Source organism: Dysidea avara, chromosome 2 (genome assembly GCF_963678975.1).
Source record: "Dysidea avara chromosome 2, odDysAvar1.4, whole genome shotgun sequence".
NCBI lineage: Eukaryota > Metazoa > Porifera > Demospongiae > Dictyoceratida > Dysideidae > Dysidea > Dysidea avara.
Window position 1 is genome coordinate 29,171,753 of NC_089273.1, and position 25,866 is coordinate 29,197,618.

The following is a 25,866-nucleotide window of genomic DNA, read 5'->3' on the forward strand; positions in this document are numbered from 1 at the left end:
GATAAAACTGACCGTTTTATGTTTATCACTACTATTTTCTATCAACCACAGAAAAGAATCCAAGTGAGGTAAAAGAAGCCTTCTTATGGTGATAGTATCAATATCATCCTTTCTACTGTTTTCCAAGTAAAGAGCAGTCAATGATTTAACATTCTCTTCAAATTCAGCTGTTTTTATGATTTCTTTTCCTGTATATAGGAAGTAGGTATAACATTACGCATTCAGAAATGTATTAACAAGATACAAAATTTAATTGTATCATATACAATAATGCCATACCTTCACAAGGTAAAAACAATTCTTTGAAAATGTCATAGTAACCACTGGCCACTTGCACTACTTCACAGTGGGTAGATAATTCACTTGAAATGCTACGACCATAAAACATGCTTTTAATAATTGCCCTGACATTTGCTCCCAGGCCTTGATTGACAATCTTGGATGCTTCACTGCCGTATACCGTTCTATCCATAAAATCTTCTTCTGCAGGTACTTTTCCAACCACACGAGAGATGAACTGATAGGGAATAGGGCATGGAGCACAACATGCTAGAAGTGTGAATACCTGTTTAAAGTACAGTACATAATTTGACATTTTTGTAAATTTACAGTACAGTAAATGGAATATAAACTAACATGCTATGCTCCAAACTGTTACACTCTGTATTAAATTCTATTGCATTGGCATTATTTTGCTTGAACAAGATTGAGGATTCCTACATACTGCATGGATGAATGGTGTTGTATGGATGGGGATGAGGTGAATGCAAGCCAACTCCATGCATTAATCAAATTACTCTCCACCATATACTAAAGCAGCCAAGTTGTGAATAAAGGGTACAACCTCCAAATAAACCAAGCTATGAAATCAAAGGTGGTGGCCTACACATGCCAATTATTTTGGTATTATTACAATGATTGGCAGCATTATTGCAGCTATTGATTGGTTACCACCTTCCGATTTCATTATTGTTTCATAAAAAAACTTTCCTTAGCTGGAAGGAAATAGAATATTGTTTTAAATGGTCATTGCTCTACCTGGGCTAATGTGATTAGTGGCGAGCCTCAGAGATCTGTTTTGGGGGTTGTTAAGAGTTCAATCCTATTTTTTGCTGATGACATCAAGATTTTTAGATGTATTAATATCCATGAAGATTATATCCAGCTTCAGCTCTACTTTTTGTCTCTCTGAATGGTCATTGAAGTGAAAATTAAAGTTTAACATTAGTGTCTTACATCTCAGAACTACACAACAGCACACCTATTACCTCTGTGGTATTGCCATTCAACCAGCAGAATCTGTCAAAGACCTCAGGGTTGTGATTGATCAAGATCTTAAATTTCAAAAACACACCTCACTTGTAAAAATTAACAAAACAAATCATGTACTTGGGTTGATTAAAAAAGGTAGTTTTGCTTACTTGGATCCTAATATGTTAGTCCGTCTTTACAAATCTATGGTGCGTCCTAAGCTAAAGTACGGTGACATAATATGGGGACCTCACTACTTAATGGCCCAAAGGAAAGTTGAAACAATTCAACATAGAGCTACCAAATTTATCACCAGTTTACATGACAGTCACTATGGCACAAGACTTGCAGAATTAAGACTGCCTTTACTTAAATATCGTCATCAGCATGGTGATATGACATACTTACACTGTATTATCAGATATTCAACATTTTAGTGGATATTGATGTCAATGAATTATTCACACAATCATCAGGAATTACCATGAATTAAAACTTTACAAGTACTTGCTTGTTACAAAGTACTTTCTTCTCTTACCATGTATAGTGAATACATGAAACAATTTAGCCACCACAACAGTACACTCTCCTTAAACGACTTCAAGGCCTAACTGGATACACATTGGACAGACAATATGTACTATTTTGTATTATGAGTTGGTGTACAGGCTATTTTTGCCAAAATAAATTAATAATAAACAAATAAATAAATATACAAATACAACTCAACTGTGTGCTTTATTAATATTACACATGGCTGGCTATTATCCCAATTACTTTTAAACCACAATAGGTTAGCACTACAGAGGTTACTCCATGCACAGATTGATTTTCAAGGCATTCCATTTTGAAATTATTCATATCACCTTTAGTCTTAATAATACAGGTATAAAGAATATTAAGTTTGATTATAGGTATCATAGAAAAAAGTATGGAAACAAGGGAAGTCACCTACATCGCAGATATACAAGTGGACATGTCATCCCTAATTCAGTCTATGGGTATGACTGGTGAAACCACACATACCACATCGCCCAAAGGTAATGTTTTCAACTGAACATGCATCCCAACTGACTCAAATGTGAAGTGGCCATTATGCTTCACTTTCAGCTATGTCCAGCCCATATTTCACAGCATTACAATTGAAGAACAGGAGGAGAAGCACCTCTGTAATCAATCCAGTCACCACTGTTAATTATGAATGATTTCTGTTTACAAATGCAAGAACTCCATCACATTACTGCGAATCAACACCTTGGGCTGTTAGCAATAAGAAATAGGACACAAATTAGTCCATGATGTGTGCATTGAGCGTACAGTACTATGATATGCCAAAATGCAACTGTTGGACTGAAGTGATGTCGAACAGTGAAAAAAATCAAGCCCATAGCCTTTGGCTTAGCTGTTATTGAGCTATACTTATCTGAAGGCATCAGGTAGACAGTTAGTCAGTCAGTAGGAAATTCCATTGAATAAAAAATATTATAAATTGTAGCAATCTATTGGAAGAATTTAGGGTCATACTGAAGGCACTTTTGGGCTTGGTTGTACCTAAAACCAATATCAGGATGCTGCCATTTTGAGGTGAAATTTTTGGCCAGAAAACCCAAGCCTTCTAATATACAGTAGCTACTACCACACGATTATTAGACTTATCTGAAGGCATCAGGTAGACAGTTAGTCAGTCAGTAGGAAATTCCATTGAATAAAAAATATTATAAATTGTAGCAATCTATTGGAAGAATTTAGGGTCATACTGAAGGCACTTTTGGGCTTGGTTGTACCTAAAACCAATATCAGGATGCTGCCATTTTGAGGTGAAATTTTTGGCCAGAAAACCCAAGCCTTCTAATATACAGTAGCTACTACCACACGATTATTAGACTTATCTGAAGGCATCAGGTAGACAGTTAGTCAGTCAGTAGGAAATTCCATTGAATAAAAAATATTATAAATTGTAGCAATCTATTGGAAGAATTTAGGGTCATACTGAAGGCACTTTTGGGCTTGGTTGTACCTAAAACCAATATCAGGATGCTGCCATTTTGAGGTGAAATTTTTGGCCAGAAAACCCAAGCCTTCTAATATACAGTAGCTACTACCACACGATTATTAGATTTGTGTAGCTATCAGACTGAAATGTGCAGTGATATACTTTTAGTCACTTCTAAATTTAATGGTATTTGTTGCATACCAAACAAATTAAAATTAACATATAGGTGATCGGATCTTCGAAAACCCGGCATAATGGCACATTTTTCAAATTCTTTATTATTGAATATTTATAATCTACTTAGCCAAGTGTATGCTCTGGCCAAGTTTCAGCCTTGCATGCTAACAATTTTTGGAGCTACAGCCCTACAAAGAAGCAGCAACAGAAAGATCGATTTGTATTGGGAAAATAAATTACAGGTGCTTACAAAAACGACTGTAACCTACAAACACAATGCAGTACAGAGCTGCAACTTGCACCATCGTGTTTGCTATGAATAGGGAAGTCCATTACGTGGTAGGCTTTTCTCCTACCACTTTTCTTCAAGTCACAACATACAGAGACGAAATAAGTTAAGAAAAATCAATCTCATATGACCGTTTTGACACTACGTAAACAAATGCCCATAACTCACGTATCCTTTAGACTATTGCTACAAAACAATTATTTTCAAACTTCCCTTGAGTAGGCGAATAAGATGGTATTGATGTTTTTATCATTACACCCTTTCTGCACAAAAGTGTTTAAAAATTTTACAATTTATTTTTCATTTACGCAAATATTTTACCCATTGCAATCAAGGGAGTGTCTATTTTACGGACCGTCGGACCAGAAGTTCCTGTTTACCACTGAGTAAGCCTAGTGTTAATACGTTCAAGTCTATTTTACGGACGGGACTAGAAATAGTCTGTGTGCCAGGCCATGAGCATTTGCCAGCTCTGTCGAGCTGGACGATTGTAGCTTTGCATGCCGGTTCTGGTCACCCTTGTGCTGGGCGTACGTATGTATAGCTAGCTATAGCCCTGCAAAAGTCATTCTAACTACAGTTACTGTAGCTTACAGTAAATAGCAACCTCGATAGCAACTGTTCACCGGTAAAGCTTGCTTGTTCATATCAGAGATGATGATTATCTTAACAATCTTGCTAGCTAATGCCCATAGCTACTTGGCAGCAGCAAACATTTAACTAATATAGTGTTGAGCATGCTGTTCAGGTGATAGAACAAATCAAATGATTGAAAATAGTGGCTACTCAACAATATATCAGTCTGTACATGTAGCAGCTTGAAAGCTTTTCATACAACCAAATTGTACTGATAATGATTTGAAGTACAGCCTGAATTTGTAAGCAATACTGACCAAGGAACGTATCTGTTCCAAGCATCTTTGTTGCCATTGCAGCTACCACCAAGGCCCAAGAGTACCACTTTTCATCAGATCACTGATATCTGGTTGCCTTGGAATGTAGAATCACACTGTTTTGCTGTCAGACTTTAAATGCCCTCTTCTTATAGAAGTTTCCTTTACTACTATCTACTTTACCAGTTAGGCACTGGAGGGTGTACACAGAAGGCAATATAGGAAGCATTGAAACTATATTGCTGATTTTGAAGACATTTCAATAAAATCCCACAGCTGGTCATAAAGTAAAGATCCAGGTTGTCAACCAAGGCACAAAGCAATGGAATAAGTGATGCTAATAATTTATATGCCACAGTCATCAAGATTCTCGCGTATGCATGCATGTCATAAGCATGGACTCTGTCTGTCGCAAACAAGCCATTTGAGCTCAAACATGAGAGCTAGCTACATGTTATATGATATAAACATATGTAATTCCTGGTCAGGTTACTGACAGTTAGCCAGTGATGTCTGTCACTATCATGTACCATTAAATTTCTGGATATAACTAGCACTGACTGCTGAGTATGTATAGTTCATTGTGAGTCCATTAAAAACATCTTGGTTGATTGCACAGGGTAAACATGGCTGGCATTGATAATACTGCAATTTGTCCATGCTCCTGTGGTGATCACTGCATGCTTTATCAGAAACCCTGAGTATATGACTTGTATCAAGACACACGGTAGTGTGTCGTGCAGCCCAAGAAGCCGGCGCGCAACCCCGTGAGTATATTGACAGGAAGAAAGAAAACGCAATTTTCGCACCTCCGTAGCTCTGTGCTGCCTTGATGAAACAAGACAAATTTTGCTGTGTACATTCCCTCCAACTTCAGTACTCCACATTCCAAATTTGAGCGAAATCGCTTCAGGCATTCCTGAGATATGCGACTTCAAAAATTGGCTTAGTTTTTTCGTTTTTTTTTTCTTCTTATTTTTCTTCCTCTTTTCGCACACTTACAAAAACTGCTATAAAACGCGAACGCGTTATCCGATTGCCTTGAAATTTGGCACACAGAAGGGGGGTATAAAGGCGCATCTCTGTACCAACTTTGGCTGGAATACCATAAACAGGTAAAGAGTAATGAGCGATTATGCACGAAAAATAACACCAATATGTTGTCACGCCTACAGGGTAAACCGCGTATGGGAAGAAGCTGAAAATCAGTGGGTGAATAGGTTAACTATTGAACCTCAAACCTTTTGTGGTTTGAAAGAAATCGAGCTAAAAACCAGGAAGATACAGCGAAAAAATCAACAGTGTGTAACAATTACGCAATCGAGATTAGCAAATTTATTATATTATTATTATTATTATTATTATGCTTGCCACGCCTACCAGATAAACCACTTGGGGTAATGCTTTGAAAATCGCTGTACAGATGGAGTTATCATCTTAGAAAGGCTCTTCAATGGTGTAGAAAAATCAGACTTAAAGCCACGGAGTTATAACACGAAATCCAACTTGATGTAGCAAGTGCGAGATCGAGATACTCTAATAGAGCAGTCATCCTAATAGAGCAGTCACCCTGAACAGAATTCAAGAGATCAGTTAGAAATAAGTAACCTGTATAGAGATCAGCTACAAACAAATCACCCTGTAGAGAGTTCAGCTACAAACAATTCACCCTGTTCAGACATCAGTTAGAAGAAGTTTTCTTCTAGAGACTTCAGTTACAAACAAATCACCCTGTTGAAAGATCAGCTAGAAGATGTCACCTTATAGATAGTTCAGTTACAAAGAAACCAACATGTAGAGAATTCAGCTACAAACTAGTGACCCTGTAGATACATCAGCTAGAAGAAGTTACCTTGTAGAGAGTTCAGCTACAAAGAAACCATTCTGTAAAGAGCTCAGCTCCAAACAAATCACCTATACAAAATTCAGCTACAAACAAATCACCCTGTAGAGAGATCAGCTAGAAGAAGTTACCTTGTAGATAGTTCAGCTACAAACAAATCATCCTGTAGAGAGATCAACTAGAAGAAGTTACCTTGTAGATAGTTCAGCTACAAACAATTCACCTTGTACAGAGCTCAGTTAAAAGAGGTTTCCTTGTAGAGAGTTCAGCTACAGACAAATCACCCTGTAGAGAGATCAGTTAGAAGAAGTTACCTTGTAGATCGTTCAGCTACAAACAATTCACCCTGTAAAGAGATCAGCTAGAAGAAGTTACCTTGTAGAGAGTTCAGCTACAAAGAAACCATCATGTAGAGAATTCAGCAGCAAACAAATCATGTATAGAGAGTTCAGCTACAAACAAATCTCCCTGTAGAGAGATCAGCTAGAAGAAGTTTCCTTGTAGAGAGTTCTGCTACAAACAAATCACCCTGTAGAAAGATCAGCTAGAAGAAATCACCTTGTAGAGAGTTCAGTTACAAAGAAATCATCATGTAGAGAGTTCAGCTACAAACTAGTGACCCTGTAGATACATCAGCTAGAAGAAGTTACCTTGTAGAGAGTTCAGCTACAAAGAAACCATTCTGTAAAGAGCTCAGCTGCAAACAAATCACCTATACAGAATTCAGCTACAAACAAATCACCCTGTAGAGAGATCAGCTAGAAGAAGTTACCTAGTAGATAGTTCAGCTACAAACAAATCATCCTGTAGAGAGATCAGCTAGAAGAAGTTACCTTGTAGATAGTTCAGCTACAAACAATTCACCCTGTACAGAGCTCAGTTAAAAGAGGTTTCCTTGTAGAGAGTTCAGCTACAGACAAATCACCCTGTAGAGAGATCAGTTAGAAGAAGTTACCTTGTAGATCGTTCAGCTACAAACAATTCACCCTGTAAAGAGATCAACTAAAAGAAGTTACCTTGTAGAGAGTTCAGCTACAAAGAAACCATCATGTAGAGAATTCAGCAGCAAACAAATCATGTATAGAGAGTTCAGCTACAAACAAATCTCCTTGTAGAGAGATCAGCTAGAAGAAGTTTCCTTGTAGAGAGTTCTGCTACAAACAAATCACCCTGTAGAAAGATCAGCTAGAAGAAATCACCTTGTAGAGAGTTCAGCTTCAAAGAAGCAATCATGTGAGAGTTCAAGTACAAACAAATTGTCCTGTAGAGAGATCAGCTAGAAGAAGTTACCTTGTAGAGAGTTCAGCTACAAAGAAACCATCATGTAGATAGTTCAGGTACAAACAAATCACCCTGTAGAAAGATCAGCTATAGAAGAAATCACCTTGTAGAGAGTTCAGCTACAAAGAAACTATCATGTAGAGAGTTCAACTACAAACAAATCACCCTGTAGAAAGATCAGCTATAGAAGAAATCACCTTGTAGAGAGTTTAGCTACAAAGAAACCATCATGTAGAGAGTTCAGCTACAAACAAATCGGCCTGTAGAGAGATCAGCTAGAAGAAATTACCTTGTAGAGAGTTCAGCTACAAAGAAACCATCATGTAGAGAGTTCAGCTGCAAACAAATCACCTGTAGAGAGTTAAGCTACAAACAAATCTCCCTGTAGAGAGATCAGCTAGAAGAAGTCACCTTGCAGGGAGTTCAGTTACAAAGAAATAAACCATGTAGATAGTTCAGCTGCAAACAAATCACCTGTAGAGAGTTCAGCTAGAAACAAGTCACCCTGTAGAGAGATCAGCTAGAAACAAGTCACCTTGTAGAGAGTTCAGCTAGAAGAAGTCACATTGTAGAGCTACAAAGAAACTACCATGTAGAGTTCAGCTGCAAACAAATCACCCTGTAGAGAACTCAGCTACAAACAAATCGCCCTGTAGAAAGATTAGCTAGAAGAAGTTACCTTATAGGGAGTTCAGCTATGAACAGATCACCCTGTAGAGAGTTCAGCTACAAACAAATCACCCTGTAGAGAATTTAGCTACAAACAAATCACCCTGTAGAGAGTTCAGTTACAAAGAAACCACCATGTAGAGAGTTCAGCTGCAAAAAAATCAATCACTCTGTTGAGAGTTCAGCTAGAAGAAGTCACCTTGTAGAGAGTTAAGCTGCAAATAAATCACCCTGTAGAGAATCCAGCTACAAACAAATCACCCTGTAGAAAGATCAGCTAGAAGAAGTTACCTTGTAGAGAGTTCAGCTACAAAGAAACCACCATGTAGAGAGTTCAGCTGCAAACAAATCACCTGTAGAGAGTTCAGCTAGAAACAAGTCACCCTGTAGAGAGATCAGCTAAAAACAAGTCACCCTGTAGAGAGTTCAGCTAGAAGAAGTCACATTGTAGAGAGTTCAGCTACAAAGAAACTACCACGTAGAGAGTTCAGCTGCAAACAAATCATCCTGTAGAGAGTTCAGCTAGAAGAAGTCACCTTTTAGAGAGTTCAGCTAAAAAGCAACCACCATGTAAAGAGTTCAGCTGCAAAAAACTCAATCACCTTGTAGAAAAATCAGCTAGAAGTAGTTACCTTGTAGAGAGTTCAGCTACAAAGAAACCACCATGTAGAGAGTTCAGCTGCAAACAAATCACCTATAGAGAGTTCAGCTAGAAACAAGTCACCCTGTAGAGAGTTCAGCTAGAAGAAGTCACATTGTAGAAGAGTTCAGCTACAATGAAACTCCCATGTAGAGAGTTCAGCTGCAAACAAATCACCCTGTAGAGAACTCAGCTACAAACAAATATGCAGTGTAAAAAGATCAGCTAGAAGAAGTTACCTTGTAGAGAGTTCAGCTACAACGAAACCACCATGTAGAGAGTTCAGCTACAAACAAATCACCTGTAGAGAGTTCAGCTAGAAACAAGTCACCCTGTAGAGAGATCAGCTAGAAACAAGTCACCTTGTAGAGAGTTCAGCTAGAAGAAGTCACGTTGTAGAGAGTTCAGCTACAAAGAAACCACCATTTAGAGAGTTCAGCTGCAAACAAATCACCCAGTAGAAAGTTCAGGTATGAACAGATCACCCTGTTGAGAGTTCAGTTAGAAACAAGGAATCCTGTAGAGAGATCACCTAGAAGTATCGCCGTTACCAAACATATTTACTATTTAATTATAATTGCTCCATCAATTAAAGGAGGAGGTGTAGCTAATGACTTGTAATAATGCACGCACATTATTAATTGTAAGTACAGCAAATCACATGCACCTTGATGTACAGTTGTAATACAACTTAATTTCAGTTTTGTAAGAATTGCTGTAGTTTCATGCCGTTGTGTCTTGTTCGAAGTGGGAATGTACCTGTGTTTTTTGTAACCATTGTGTGATTAGAATTTTTTGAGTGATTATAACACCCTGATCTATAACATTGCGTTCACATTAGCACGGTTCAGTTCGACTCGGTTCGATACGGTCCAGTATTGCCTCTGTTCACACTATGCAGTCTCGCTCACCAAGTCATCTGGTTTCCATAAGCACACAATTAAATATTAATTAATTTACTTACTAAAACTGGATGCAGCTCTTGTCATTCAAGCCTCTTGTGCTGGAATTCTTTCATTTCAACTAGATAGGCGGCTGTGTAGCTGAAACTGTGACTGCAGAAATCACGCCGCGAATCGAAGTGAGTGAAACAGTAACTGCTACGACAACAAATAGTTCATAACTGTCGTTAGGGTTTCTTCCGTGCTGAACCTCGTGTCGAACAGTATTCCTGAGCCCATCTTCATTGTATGTTGAGTTTATAAAATAATTATTTTGTGCGCCTGGTGAGTAATTATCATACCGTACCATGCTGGCCTGGTTCAATCGGGTGGGCTGGCTCGGTTTGGTTGAGCCAGGTACAGACGGTGTTCACATTGTACTTTTTGTCAAGCCGTACCGTTCTGAACTGTGCTACTGGGCTAGTGTGAACAGGGTGTAAGTTTCATGTGTAAACTGGACTGCTATAAGTACACTGTGGTATTGCGCATGAATCAGACTTAGGTAATATTTAAAAAGTCAAGCATTTAAAAGCCTTGCACACATGTCCTTTCCATCTGGTGTCACACACACATTGTGAACCTTCTTGAGCTCTCCCAGAAAGTTCTTTTGTTCCCTTTTGATACCAGTATGCAATGCTGCATGGTCAGATTTCCAGTCCTATGTGTATAATTATACAAACCAATATCGCATGAAAATCTTACAGTATAGCTTACTGTGTAATGTTACTACAGTTTTTTAATAGTCTAGCATGCTGCTATAGTATAGCTATACGTACGTAAAACACAATTGCAAGTAATATACAAAAGGCCATAGCTATTATTTATGACTGGCCAATTTTCCTTAATCTGTATCAGAAGAAAAGTGTTAATTAATTTGATCAATTCTGAATCAGTCTGCCATTAGTCACACACTGAAACAATGTTTTGGCTCCGGCATGCAGTAATAGCTAACTATCCTTCCGAAAAATTTCTTACTCAGACTGCTCAACAGCTCAATGACACATAGCTATAGCTAGGCAATGACTAGCAACAAATAGCTACAGTGGGAGTTCACTTTCATGGACTAGACTCTTATAGACTTAAAAATCTGCTTCCCCAGAGAAGTTAAACATGGCCTTGCACATGGCTACTCTGCAATCTCTGTCCCTGAATCGCCTTTAAATTAACCATCTTACGACTTTGTGTACAGCTAAATCTTCAAGCTTGTTCACTTCGAAACAATGGCACACTACATTATATGCTGAGATAGCTACTGAACACCACTATCCCTAGCTCTGATGGGGCCCTAAAACCCTCGAAAACATCAGTTCTCACAAGCTTCCAGCCTTTACAGCCTTGCACACAGAATTCAAGAAGCATGCATGATCATGAAAGCATCTATCCACATGCATGCATGCCTTAATTATACCTCTTCCGGTCTGGTCCATAAAAGAGACCTGCTAAACACCTAGCTTGATAAACAGGAACATCCAGTCCGACGGTCCGGTCCGTAAAATAGACACACCCACAATCAATAGCCTATCTGAATTATGTTTACTTATCAGTGTGTGGAGCCTCATATATAATGTTGTTATGGTGGTGTAAGGGAGGCAACAGGAGGCTCCATGATTGAGAATCTTAAGGGTACTATTATATTAACAGTAATTTGATTATAAAATGTGTATTTATTAGTGTTTTTTTCTCTAAGTGGTGCAAAAAGAAAATAAGAGGAAAATAAGACAAACATTGAAGGCACATACATACATATCTTTGTCAGTTATGGCTGGGTGGATTCAGTTAAAATGTGAGATGTGAGGTTCCCATCCTAAAGAAATTTCTGCAGCAAAATAGATGTACTATTGAGGTACAAAAAATGCATGAAAATGGCATTTTCTTGCTTCTTAAAAGCACACTTTACAGTATGTCGTTAGGCCTAAGCCTATTATGTTCAAAATTTACCTATTATTCCTTCCAGAGTTTCCCAAAATATTATTTGCATCTATCCTATTATTCCGTAATGGTGCTCATTCTAGTTAGTGACTTGGTTTTCAAGATGCTGATATAAGTAGTTTTGCCAGAATCAATTAATAGCCATAAATGAAATATTCATGCATCATTTTTCTAGTCATAGAATAGCTATCTGCAGTAATAATCCAAGGCTAAGTTTGGTACATAATGGTAACAATATGTTCAAGATTTGAACAATTAAGATACACTGGTATAAGATGCACAAGCTTCAGGGTTGCAAATAATCATGCAGGTAAATCCCTGACACTGGCTGCAGATTGTTAACACGAAATGATCTGACTGCTCTATTAGAGTATACCGTTTTAAGGCTTCTCGGCCCTTTTTCAGCTAGCACTCGTATAATAATGTCAGCTTATATATTATTCTGAATAGCTTAGCATGTTCTTCTAACTAATCAAGAAGAGACACACCTCTTAATTGGGTATATCATCTATGATTCCACCAATTATTCCCATGGATGTCCGATGATTCTAAAATTATTCCTGTAACAATCCTACAATTTCAGAATTATTCTCATGAAATTGGTGGACTATTATTCTCAAAATTATGCCGGCATAATAGGTGCAGCCCTAGCATCTGTTAATTGCTAAAATTAATCAGTTTTGCAGCCAAGTACAACCAGTGCATAGTACCAGGGTATCTGAAGTAACAGTAAATTATTTTTAAAAAACTATTTGAGTATGTATAATACCTTGCATCGCCAAGGATCACTTTTGGCCACATCTTCAACTGCCAGTTTTTGCATGTTTGTCATATTGAGAGGGTATTGTTGTTCATCAATACGCTTTTGGTTGTCATTTTGTGTTATTTTGCTAAAATCTTCACTTTGTATCCTTTTATATAATTTGTCAAACAATTCATAAGCTTCAATAGATTTTCCAAACCCAGTCTTGTTATAAATATGTCTCCCTGCACTACAAAAAAAGAGAAAACTTCTGACAATATTGCCACAAAACACACTTGATAACAGGAAGCATGAAGTAAGTCATGCATAGTATCATTTGTTTTCAAAATTGATTCATTCAACAAACACTTAATTATTATTATTCTTTTAACATGACAATGAAAGAACCTTGTGCTTAAGCATTTTGGTCTGCTAGGTTACCAAGTAAAAAAGACATGGTAACCACACCTCTTGATCTATTGCATAGATCACTCAAGATACTGTAAGCCAAGTTTTTCAAATTAAGTAATCTAAGCAACTATCATGTCATGAGACAAAGCATTCATGTAATTCTGTTTTTGAGATAAATCACAAGGGAGGATCCAGGGAGGAAGCTTTGGGGGCCGAAGCCCCCCCCCCCCCCCCCCCCCCCCCTCCTTCATTTTTAGGCTTTATTTGATCAATATGCTGAGGATAATAATGAAATTTTGTCTTAGCATAATTATATGATCACTAATAATACAAATACTCATAAACCTACCTTATAAACATCTTTCCAAGGCATTATCAGTGGATTTATGCTAAAGTTTATGCAACAAGGACCCGGATTAGCATCAGAGGTGTACAAGATCGACATACTCTAATAGAGCAGTCACCTAACTACTCTAATAGAACATTCACTGGAAGCATATAGTTGGTTCTGTTATTGAATTTTTACAAATCTGCTTGCATCTATACATACAGTGAAGCACATTGTTTTGTTTAAAAGGCTTGATTTATCTACTTGTGTAGTTAATATGTATGACAATACTTAATTCAGGTACACAATTTCCATTGAAAATGCTCTCAGATTCAATGTCGCACCATTCAAATTTCAAAATTTTCCACTTTCAACATTATTATTCTAACATGCACCAATTGTTGTGCAATTATGAGAGGATACATCATGTGCTTGGTTGTCTGTACCTACCCAAACTTTACAAAATGCTTCAGAGAGCAATACCTATAATCTAAAGGCAGTATACAGTATATAAAATATCTACAGGCATGAATTTTATGTGGAAATATCTCCAAATTGCAGTATTTTAGCTTCTATTTTTCAAAAACTTTCTGGAGGGGGGCATGTCAAGAGATTAATACCTTGAGTTAGCCCCCCTTTTATAAATCCTAGATCCACCCATGAATCATATTGAAATTACATTGAATAAAATATATGCTACAAAAAAATACATGCGCGTATCAGTACGCAGTGAAACTGTACTTGAATTGACATATACCATCTCTTCATGGTAAGTAAGAATATCTTTGCTTCGTTCTTGTATCATGAAGCAAACACAAGCTATGTGGTTAGTTTATGTTGCAGTAAATTGAATATTGTAGTAAACTTAAAATAATTATTATTGTACAGTACGATAGTAACTGTATAGTAGGGACCACAAAGGAGTAGGCGTGGCCCACAAAATAATATCACCTAAAAACCTGCCTCAATTTTCCCTGACAATGATGAGGCAGTATTGGTTAGGTAAAACTAAGCCCAAACAAGCTTTTAGATCGACCTGAAACACTTTCAACAAGTTGCTACGGAATTTTTTGAAAAATTTATTTGACGGAATTTTCTACTGACTGAGTAAGTTTTAAGTAACTGACTAACCGATACCTTCAGACAAACGTAACTCGATAACGGCTAAGGCTACTAGCTTGATTTTTTCACTGTTCGACGTTGCTTCGGCCCGACAGGTGCCTTTTGGCATACCGCAGTACGTACAATGCATTCTTCATGGACTTACCAGTGTCCTCCTTTGTGTCCCATTCATCTTTGCTGACAGTGAAAGGTGTCGATTTGGCAGTAGCACATGATGGCTTCCCTTCGTAACGGAAATCGTCCGTATTTTTCATAGTGGTTATTATGATTGCAGAGGTGCTTTTCAAACACAAGATGGAAAAAACAATGGAAAAAAAAGAGGGGATTTACTAAGCTCCCTTCTGGGACTGTCTGTGGTGCATGCTTCACTTCCCCACACCCCCATTATTAATTTTATTCTATTTATTTATTTTTTGGGCAATACATTACATTAAACCACACCGAACAATCCCTTTGTGATTATCATCTTCTAAAAATTCTAATATGAGATAGTTGGTAGAGGGGAGTGGTATGGGTGGGACAAGATTTGCTATGCCATGTAGTACCATGTGTTCTAACACCTCTACATGCGCCTTTTTTTTGTAACGCATGCGCAATGTTACTTTCCAATTATTGCCAACCCTTCTCATGTGTGTGCCTGCCCAATCTTCCCCCTAATCATGGTGGAGCTTTCGGTTAGTCACTATCATAATACACTCACGCATGCTTGACTGCAACATTAACTAGTTAAACTCCATTTGATTCGTACTGCTGTGTAATATGTTGAACATAGCCGACAGCTAGTCTCGCGTAGCCAGACCGCTTTTTTCTATGTATTGGGTGGGGGAAAAAAGGGTCTGGTGCAACTCCAATAGCTGTTTACTTCCCAGACACTGGGAACACTAATTGAGATCCAAGTGTCTGTGTGTGCCTCCAGCAGTTGATCTTGCTGTTGCTGAGGGGCACCTGCCTGCCCATTGAACCCTGGGCATGCTGTAGGTTCTGTGTAGGTTCTTTTCTGTAGGTTATAATTAATTTTTCAAATATTTTCTTAGCATTCTATAGAGATGTATGGGAGGAAGGGAGTGCCATTAGGGCCGGAGGGAAAAAAATTGAATAAAATTGGCCACAAAGGAGGCACCAATGATGTCAGTAAGCAAACTCGAGATGGCTTTGATCTGTTTATCCTTTAAATGAATCTTAATTTGCTCCGATGTATCTTTTATAGAGTTCATCCTCATCATGTAACAAGACTCACAACCGGACCAGGAGTGGATTGTTTCACTGACGTCATGGCACCTCCTTTGCGGCCAATGTTATTCAATTAGCGTCCCCAGAGTCTGGGGACGGCTCAGAAGTAAACAGCTATTGGAGTTGCACCAGACCCTTTTTTCCCCACCCAATACACAGAAAAAAGTGGTTTGGCCACACGAGACTGGCCAACAGCGAAGCGTAATGGATACTTCACTTTTCAGACAACAATTAATATAATTGGGGTGTGCAGCACTATTTCTTTCTTTTGGTATGCGTGGATTGTAGAGGTGCTTTTCGAATAGTTCTTGATTCAAAATGCTGTGTAATGGGTTGAACATAGCTGACAATGAAGCGTAATTGATACTTCACTTTTTAGACGATAATTAATATAGCTGGGGTGCGTGGTGCCATTTCAGATGTGGTATGCGTAGGTTCGCCAGTCGTAATAAAATTACTTACAAAAAAAAGTTAACAAACAAGTACACGAAAAAATTTGGAATTTTCAACTAGAGTAGGGACTATAGTACATCGATAAAAAGTACTGAAACAAGTTGGAGTAGTCCATGATATTTAATCACCGTAAAACAATAAGAAGTGTTATATCCCTACTGTGCATTTCCGTTATGGTGTCTTGAGCACAGTAGGGATATAACACTTCTTATTGTTTTACGGTGATTTAATATCATTGACTACTCAAACTTGTTTCAGTACTTTTTATTGATGTGCTATGGTCCCTATTCTAGTTGAAAATTCCAAATTTTTTCATGTACTTGTGTTGTAGTAAAATTGAAATATGTTTTGTTGTGTTTCTAAGCTTGAACAGCCTTCCAGCTTGAAAGCATGCGTAGACAGATATAGACCAAAAGAAAACCTTGATGAACTTATCTGCCTGAAGTTGATACTATACTTTCAGAAACAATCAATGTACGATTGCCTTATTAAGCCTCAGGTAATTAATGCACCATCTCAGCAAAATCCCCCATTACTGGATCCCACTCCAAATTCTCTTTACTACAGTACCTTAGCACACCTTACAGTGTAACCTATCATGAAATCACAGGTATCTACTGGGTGTTCAGTATCTTTTATGTGCTTTAAATAATTTAAGGAATCTAAATATGCTGCTCATGGAAAGTGTTAATGCATACAAATAACACCTGGATATGGCTTCATTGCATGAAGAAGACGACAACCAGTCTGATTAAAGTTAGAAGATAAGACATAGTGCAAAGGGCACGCACTTGTCAGAATCCCAAAGGCACATTCCACTGATGAGTTTTATATTGTGGCTTAAAATGGTGGCCATATGCTGCTTTGTTGGGTCTGTCTATGTGTATCATGTCCTTATATTACATCATTATGATGTAATACTAATACCCTATGGTAATAAATGGTATTATATTGGTAATATGGGTAATACTGGTAATATGGGTAATACAGGTAATATGGGTAATACGAGTAATATGGGTAATACGGGTAATACCGGTAATATGGGTAATACGGGTAATACGGGTAATATGGGTAATACGGGTAATACTGGTAATATGGGTAATACTGGTAATATGGGTAATACGGGTAATACTGGTAATATGAGTAATACGGGAAATATGGGTAATACGGGTAATATGGGTAATACGGGTAATACTGGTAACATGGGTAATACGGGTAATATGGGTAATACGGGTAATATGGGTAATACGGATAATACTGGTAATATGGGTAATACAGGTGATACTGGTAATATGGGTAATACCGGTAATATGGGTAATACTGGTAATGTGTGTAATACGGGTAATATGGGTAATACTGGTAATATGGGTAATACGGGTAATATGGGTAATACAGGTAATATGGGTAATACCGGTAATATGGGTAAGACGGATAATATGGGTAATATGGGTAATAAGGGTAATATGGGTAATACGGATAATATGGGTAATACAGGTAATATGGGTAATACCGGTAATATGGGTAAGACGGGTAATATGGGTAATATGGGTAATAAGGGTAATATGGGTAATACCGGTAATATGGGTAATACAGGTAATGCTGGTAATATGGGTAATACTGGTAATATGGGTAATACGGGTAATATGGGTAATACTGGTAATATGGGTAATACGGGTAATATGGGTAAGAAGGGTAATATGGGTAATACGGGTAATATGGGTAATAAGGGTAATATGGGTAATATGGGTAATATGGGTAATACTGGTAATATGGGTAATACGGGTAATATGGGTAATACTGGTAATATGGGTAATACGGGTAATATGGGTAATACTGGTAATATGGGTAATATGGGTAATACTGGTAATATGGGTAATACTGGTAATATGGGTAATACGGGTAATATGGGTAATACGGGTAATAGGAGTAATATGGGTAATACTGGTAATATGGATAATACTGGTAATATGGGTAATACTGGTAATATGGGTAATACGGGTAATATGGGTAATACTGGTAATATGGGTAATACGGGTAATATGGGTAATACAGGTAATATGAGTAATATGGGTAATGTGGGTAATACTGGTAATATCGGTAATACACTGTTAGGTAATATCGGTAATATGGGTAACACGGGTAATATATATGGGTAATACAGGTAATATGGGTAATGCAGGTGCGCAATTTAATTAATGTGGGTGTACCTGGAAATTGCCAGCCTGTAAAAAGCAACTACCCACCTGAATGAAAATTGCCAGCCTGAACAAAACAACTACCCACTTGAATTGATCATTAGTCAGTACTTAAGTCTGACTGCACATTTTTTGTAGTCTTCTACATACACTATAAAACTGTAAAAGCGTTTAATACGACACAAAGAAAGTAATGAGCTTGCACACACAAAACCTATGGTTTTCATAATGATCAGAAACCCTATACAATGTTTCAGGTCGCAATCACAGGTTAAATGCACTTTGTTATAATTATTTTGTGGGAATCTACAGAAAATTTTTCCTGTTACAAAGCTCGGATACTGGAATGCCTAAACCCCAATGGCACTTGATACGATGGATCACCATCAAGTGATTGTGTTTGCTGTCATATGCTACCACTGTGAGTGACCTCCAGGATTCATGATGGCATTGAGTAGGATAGCGTTTTCAATTAATGATGTAGTATGAGGCTATCATATTTATTAAGATAATAATAGATTATCCAGAAACTATATACTAATCATACAGACTTTTGTGGCAGTGATGAGTGGAACCCACATGGTACATAGAACATGTACTGCAGAAAATGTAAATCTAATTGTGTGCCATATCAGTATGCTGAGTTACTGGTCCAAGGCAGTATTCAAAGGATGTGCTATCTTTACTGCAGTCCTTCTGTCAAGATAGTATTGCTGTTTTAAGTTCCTTGAAATGACAGGCTCTAGCTCTGAGAATTTAATGTGTTGACTTTTGTTTAACATACCCAATACGTATACACCCAAGGAGAGACTTGGACCAGCTCTCTGAGAGATCAATCAGTCCACGTGTACCATGCAACACTTTTGACCATGGCTTCTGCACAAGCAATAAGTGTCTATGCATCTTGCTTTCCAGCTAACATCCCTGGCATAGCACTTCACTTGTTCATCCAGTTCATCCGCACTTAGTAAGAATGGCTGACCTCGTCTTTCCGATGGTATATTATGAACCATTATTATTATTCGCTCACCAAAGACTGTGCACAGAAAGAGAAAATTTGCTCAATTACAATAATGATTTAAAGTTATCTAGTATACATTTAAAGGAGTCAGTTGAACTATTTCTTCAAGAAACTGATCCTACACAGGGATAGTTCTTGATAAAACTGAATGCTTGGTAGAATGTTTTCTACTAGACATTGGTATCAACTTGTAAAACTTACTGTGCTGTGTAGTGGTTACAGTAGATAGTTGAACATACTGGTTAAATGGGATTCTTGCCAAGTTTGTGAAAGATTTAATAGAACATAAGTAAACTGGCTTTTACACATTGGTCTTCTAAGGTTTCCCATTTTAGGGCATCAATCATTTCACTTACACTAGAGGTATAGTCATAGTCATTGCAGACATAATGAGCTGAGTGACGCTGAAAGTTTTCAAAATCATTGATAAGATAATTTTGCCATGTTGACCTCACAGTAGATGCGTACTCTAATTTGGCTCTCACCAGAGCTTTTTAGGCAACTTTTCTTACGTGAGTTGAAGAAACTTTAATATTCTTATGTATCAAATCTAAAGTAGAATTGCATTTATCACTTTCTCTCTGATGTGCTTATCCAATTTAAGATTAGATTGATTGTAGAGTAACCCCTAAGTACTTGCAGTGGTCTGCAGATATTAGTGGGTACATGGTATGTTGTATCCACTTGGTACAGTTTAGCTTCAGTACATTGTAGAAAACAACTTTTAGATACAATAAATTTCATGAGCCACATGGAGGCCTATTTGGCAATTGCATTTACATCTTCTTGGAATAGGTAAGAGTCTTGTTCACATTTGTCTGGAAATAATACAACCATTTGCCAATAGTCGCATAGTACTATGTTTAACAACATCTGGCAAATTGTTTATGTAAATAAAGAAAAGTAGTGAGTCTAGAACTGGGACACTAGTACAAACAGAGACACAACATCATCTAGTAACACTTTTTGGAAACAGTTAGTTAGAAGTTTGCTATCTATTCATTAATTATCCCTTGAACATCATACCACTGGAGTTCCATTGGGTTCAAACTATCCAACATTTTGCTTTTGATGCTTATTACTTTATATTTGGACTTTCATGTGCTGACTGAACTTCCTGGGATTCCTGACACACAATGCTGTTTTGTAAAATGATGAATCATTCCTTATTTCCATAAGCTAAAGCAAATCTAGACCGTAGGCAACCTCACTATATATTTGCTTGTTTCACTACTTCTATTTTAATTTTTCCTTCTACTTGTACAGTAATGCTAGGATTACCAGTATACCATATAGTGGGCTATTTTTGAAGGGTTTGTAATTTCAGAATAAATCATTCTCTTCAAAATTCACATCAAGACATTCTACTATACAAAAATATTGAAAAAATTGAATTATGTAGTTGTCATCAAGTGTGCTTATTGCTGTATCTCATGACTCTTCATCACTAGTTCAAATGAGTGTCAAAGAAACTTCTAGACTTACATGGGCCTTTATCTCAAGTAATACGATTAGCTTCTATTCAGGATGCCAGTGAGACCTATCTGAAAACTGCTGCTCAATCCAAAGTGAACAAACCAAACCATACAATTACACTTATACCTGCAGAGATACTAGTGGACGTTTAATCCCTAATTCAGTCTCTTATAACCATGATAGAATCAGGGATTAATGTCCACTAGTATGTCTGCAGGTATAGGCAACCTCTCTTGTTTCACAACTTTTTGTGATTCATTTGTTTCACAACTTTTTTGATCCCTAATCCAACTAATGTTTTCCTTATACTTGTTTGTTAACTTTTTGCATTGTAATTATGGCTGGTGAACCCATGCATACTGGTAATACGGGTAATAATGGTGATAGGGGTAATATAGGTAAAATCCTGGCAACATGTGTAATACTGGTGACATTGGTAATGCTACTAATATGAGTAATCTGGGATATACTGGTACTAATGGTAATATGATAAAGATATTGGGCTGGTCTTGTATAGTATCCTTGGAGCCCTAGGTGAACAAGATTTAGAGGGGCCATGAGCAACTATGCAATGCTTATTGCTTATTACTTCATACAGAGACATTGCTTGGTAGAAGACCGTCCATATGTACGCAGCTACACTGTCAGTGCTGTATGAAAACTATTCATAGCTGCATTACTGTGGTCTGCAAATACTTACAATTGGTTGTCATAACACACAGTAGCTATATGTAGCTGTGTAGAAAGACAATTGGCTTTGTAGTATTTCTAACTTATGAACTTATGATTCTGGGCCCCTTTACTGAAGCCCTAGGTAGGTTGCTTTTATTCAACCTAATGGTAAGTACAGATCAGTGGCCACTGAGCCAGTTAGTATGATTTCATTTGAAGAAAATATACTCTGACCATATTTTTGATGCATTACATAGCAGATTGCAAAGTTGTAGGACAAAAATTTTAAAAAATAGTTACAAAATTGTAGAGATTGCAATTTTCTCAAACATATCTCAATTAACTGATAGATCAGAACCACTCCTAAAGACAGTTTTATGTAAGCACTGTATAGCGACCACAAACACATCTAAACCAAAAACTGTGGAAGCAGAAAACAACCATCACTAACACTTTGTGCGTGAAGCAAACTTAGTAGTGTCTCTCTTTAATACAAAAGTTACAGCACATGTACATGTACTTCAACATTACATGTAGTATGTACCTAATGCCGTGTACATGCTTGTGGTGTGTATTTCATTGTACACATTTATTTTGCATTCTCATATATTTTAAATACCTATGGGTTTATGTACATTTCTTCAGAGATGATTGTAGCTAATGGGCAGTCATCCAGGATTTGTTAGGATAATGGCATTTTGGTATGACACATTACTGTTGTCAAATCAAAATGGAACCCTATGGGTTGTAGTGTGCTAATTTGGTTGATTACTAACAATAATTGACCTTACTTAAGTTGCTAGGAGATAAAACAATGAATGCACTACAGTAATGACCATGAATATAGTACAAGTCTATAAAATTAATGTAAACTGCCCTGCCAGTACACCAGTTTTGAAGTTCGTTGTCCTGTTCAAATTCATGCATGCACATGTGACACGATGTCTGTGATTTAGCAGCTGAGATTTAGCAGCTGCTGTTAGTGCGCACATTCAAAATATTTGTGCTACACACATGTGTTTCGATCAGCAGGATAACGGACATGAAAATCGGTGTATAGTAGTTGTGAAGAACAGCAAGTTTGTTTTACTGAAATATGTAAAGTCATGCATGCAAAAATTTGATTTGACATGCAAACATTAGTACTAAACTTGTCCTCTATATGTATTGTGTACCTTATAAGTCAGTGACATGATGTATGGTTTGTATCTCATACATGTAGGTTGCACCACATGCATACTTACTAGTGTAATAATTTTAAAACATAAGAATAGAGATTGCTAAATAAAGTAAAGAAACAAGGGTCAAAGAAACCAGCATGTAAACACACGGAGATCTCTATTAATTTTGGACTCATTGTATATAGCTATATGAAACTAATGAAAAATAGTAGTTTCTCCATAAATCAGGTGAGATAAGTACTGATAATGTATAAATGTTTAATTGAATTCAAATAGAGATCTCTGAGTGTTTAACATACTGGCTTGTTTGACTCCTGTTTCTTTACTTTTTCAGCAATCTCTCAGTATTCCGGCCCATGTTATAATTTTTAAAATTATTTCTTACACTATTTAGTGGTTACTTTTTATAAATACATTCATGTATAATGATTAAAGCACATCTCATGAGTACATCACATGTGTATCAGTAAGGTATACCTCATGAGTACATGAAGTGTGTATCACATGGGTATCATTAAGGTGCACATCATGAGTACATCATAGGTGTATCATTAAGGTGCACATCATGAGTACATGAAGTGTGTATCACATGTGAATTATTAAGGTGCACATCATGAGCACATGAAATGTGTATCACATGTGTATCAGTAAGGTGCACATCATGAGTACATCATAGGTGTATCATTAAGGTGCACATCATGAGTACATGAAGTGTGTATCACATGTGTATATTAATAAGGTGCACATCATGAGCACATGAAATGTGTATCACATGTGTATCAGTAAGGTGCACATCATGAGTACATGAAGTGTGTATCACAAGTGTATCATTAAGGTGCACATCATGAGTACATGAAGTGTGTATCACAAGTGTATCATTAAAGTGCACATCATGAGCACATGAAGTGTGTATCACAAGTGTATCATTAAGGTGCACATCATGAGTACATGATGTGTGTATCACATGTGTATCATTAAGGTGCACATCATGAGTACATGATGTGTGTATCACAAGTGTATCAGTAAGGTGCACATCATGAGTACATGAAGTGTGTATCACATGCGTATTATTAAAATGCACATCATGAGTACATGAAGTGTGTATCACATGTGTATCATTAAAGTGCACATCATGAGTACATGAAGTGTGTATCACAAGTGTATCATTAAAGTGCACATCATGAGTATATGAAGTGTGTATCACAAGTGTATCAGTAAGGTGCACATCATGAGTATATGAAGTGTGTATCACAAGTGTATCAGTAAGGTGCACATCATGAGTATATGAAGTGTGTATCACAAGTGTATCAGTAAGGTGCACATCATGAGTATATGAAGTGTGTATCACAAGTGTATCATTAAGGTGCACATCATGAGTATATGAAGTGTGTATCACATGCGTATTATTAAAGTGCACATCATGAGTACATGAAGTGTGTATCACAAGTGTATCATTAAAGTGCACATCATGAGTACATGAAGTGTGTATCACATGTGTATCATTAAAGTGCACATCATGAGTACATGAAGTGTGTATCACAAGTGTATCATTAAAGTGCACATCATGAGTATATGAAGTGTGTATCACAAGTGTATCAGTAAGGTGCACATCATGAGTATATGAAGTGTGTATCACAAGTGTATCATTAAGGTGCACATCATGAGTACATGAAGTGTGTATCACAAGTGTATCATTAAGGTGCACATCATGAGTACATGAAGTGTGTATCACAAGTGCATCATTAAGGTGCACATTATGAGTACATCATAGATGTATCATTAAGCTGCACATCATGGGTACATCATAGGTGTATCATTAAGGTGCACATCATGAGTACATGAAGTGTGTATCACAAGTGCATCATTAAGGTGCACATTATGAGTACATCATAGATGTATCATTAAGCTGCACATCATTTGTACATCATAGGTGTATCATTAAGGTGCACATCATGAGTACATGAAGTGTGTATCACAAGTGCATCATTAAGGTGCACATCATGAGTACATGATGTGTGTATCACATGTGCACATCATGAGTACATGAAGTGTGTATCACATGTGTATCATTAAGGTGCACATCATGAGCACATGAAGTGTGTGTCATATGTGTATCATTAAGGTGCACATCATGAGGCCATGAAGTATGTATCACATGTGTATCATTAAGGCACACATCGTGAGTACATCATAGGTGTATCATTAAGGTGCACATATCATGAGGCCATGAAGTGTGCATCACATGTATATCATTAAGGTGCACATCATGAGTGCATCATAGGTGTATCATTAAGGTGCACGTCATGGGTATAAGAAGTGTGTATCACATGTGTATCATTAAGGTACAAATCAAGTGTGTATCACATGTGTATTCATCAAAAGTCCATGAAAGAAAAGAGAATGTCTACTCTGTCCTGTATGACCACATTTTATCTATATTCATTTCAAAGAAGCCTAGTGAGTTTTGACAGAAGCCTTGTAAACCCTCCTCCCTTCTTAACAAGGATGTGGTCATACAGGAACAATAAATACTTCTAACTTAATAGACCCATTATTGATGGACAAATGCTGTATTAGACACTTTCGTCTCTATTTTAGACTCTTGGTGTCATTAAGATGTACCTCATGAGTACATGAAAATGTATCACATGTGTATCATCAAGGTACACCTCATGAGTACATAAAGTGTGTATGTGATAAAATCTGTAAAAAAGGTCTTATATTCCTTTGTTTGACTGATCATAACTTCACATGTATTTGTCCTATTGCCTTCAACCCCAAATGGAGCCAAGTTCATTTATTAAGGCTTTACAACAAAAGTGCTGAAGGTGTTGATTCATGATAGTGTAATGCAGATTCCCTCGCTACAGTGACTAAAAACTATTTTTACTATTTTTACAACTAGCCGGCTGTAGCTAATCTGAGACCAGGGGAGTGGTATTGCCATGATTGCCCAAACAGTTAAAGTAAAGAAAGAGAGGGCTTGTGTGACAAAGTGCAAGTAAAGAGGAGAACTGTAGGGACTGTAGTGGGGTCTTGAGGAGGGAATTTTTGAAACATAGGTGAGTGTGGCAACGTTGAATTTGGAAGCAATTTAGAGAAATGATTGAGATCTGGAAGTAATTTTAA

At 37.2% G+C, this 25,866-nt stretch overlaps 1 protein-coding gene across 4 annotated transcripts in view; it reads right to left on the reverse strand.

Moving 5' to 3' along the window:
• The window catches only part of LOC136247036 (uncharacterized), a 155,787-nt gene that overhangs the window by 98,050 nt on the left and 31,871 nt on the right, over positions 1–25,866 (reverse strand). For all 4 annotated transcript variants that reach the window (XM_066038633.1, XM_066038631.1, XM_066038634.1 and 1 more), the window contains 3 exons: positions 12,676–12,898; positions 280–565; positions 13–188 (listed from right to left, as the gene is read on the reverse strand). In XM_066038633.1, the coding sequence (XP_065894705.1) occupies positions 13–188; positions 280–565; positions 12,676–12,898 (685 nt within the window). The remainder of the gene's footprint in view (positions 1–12; positions 189–279; positions 566–12,675; positions 12,899–25,866) is intronic.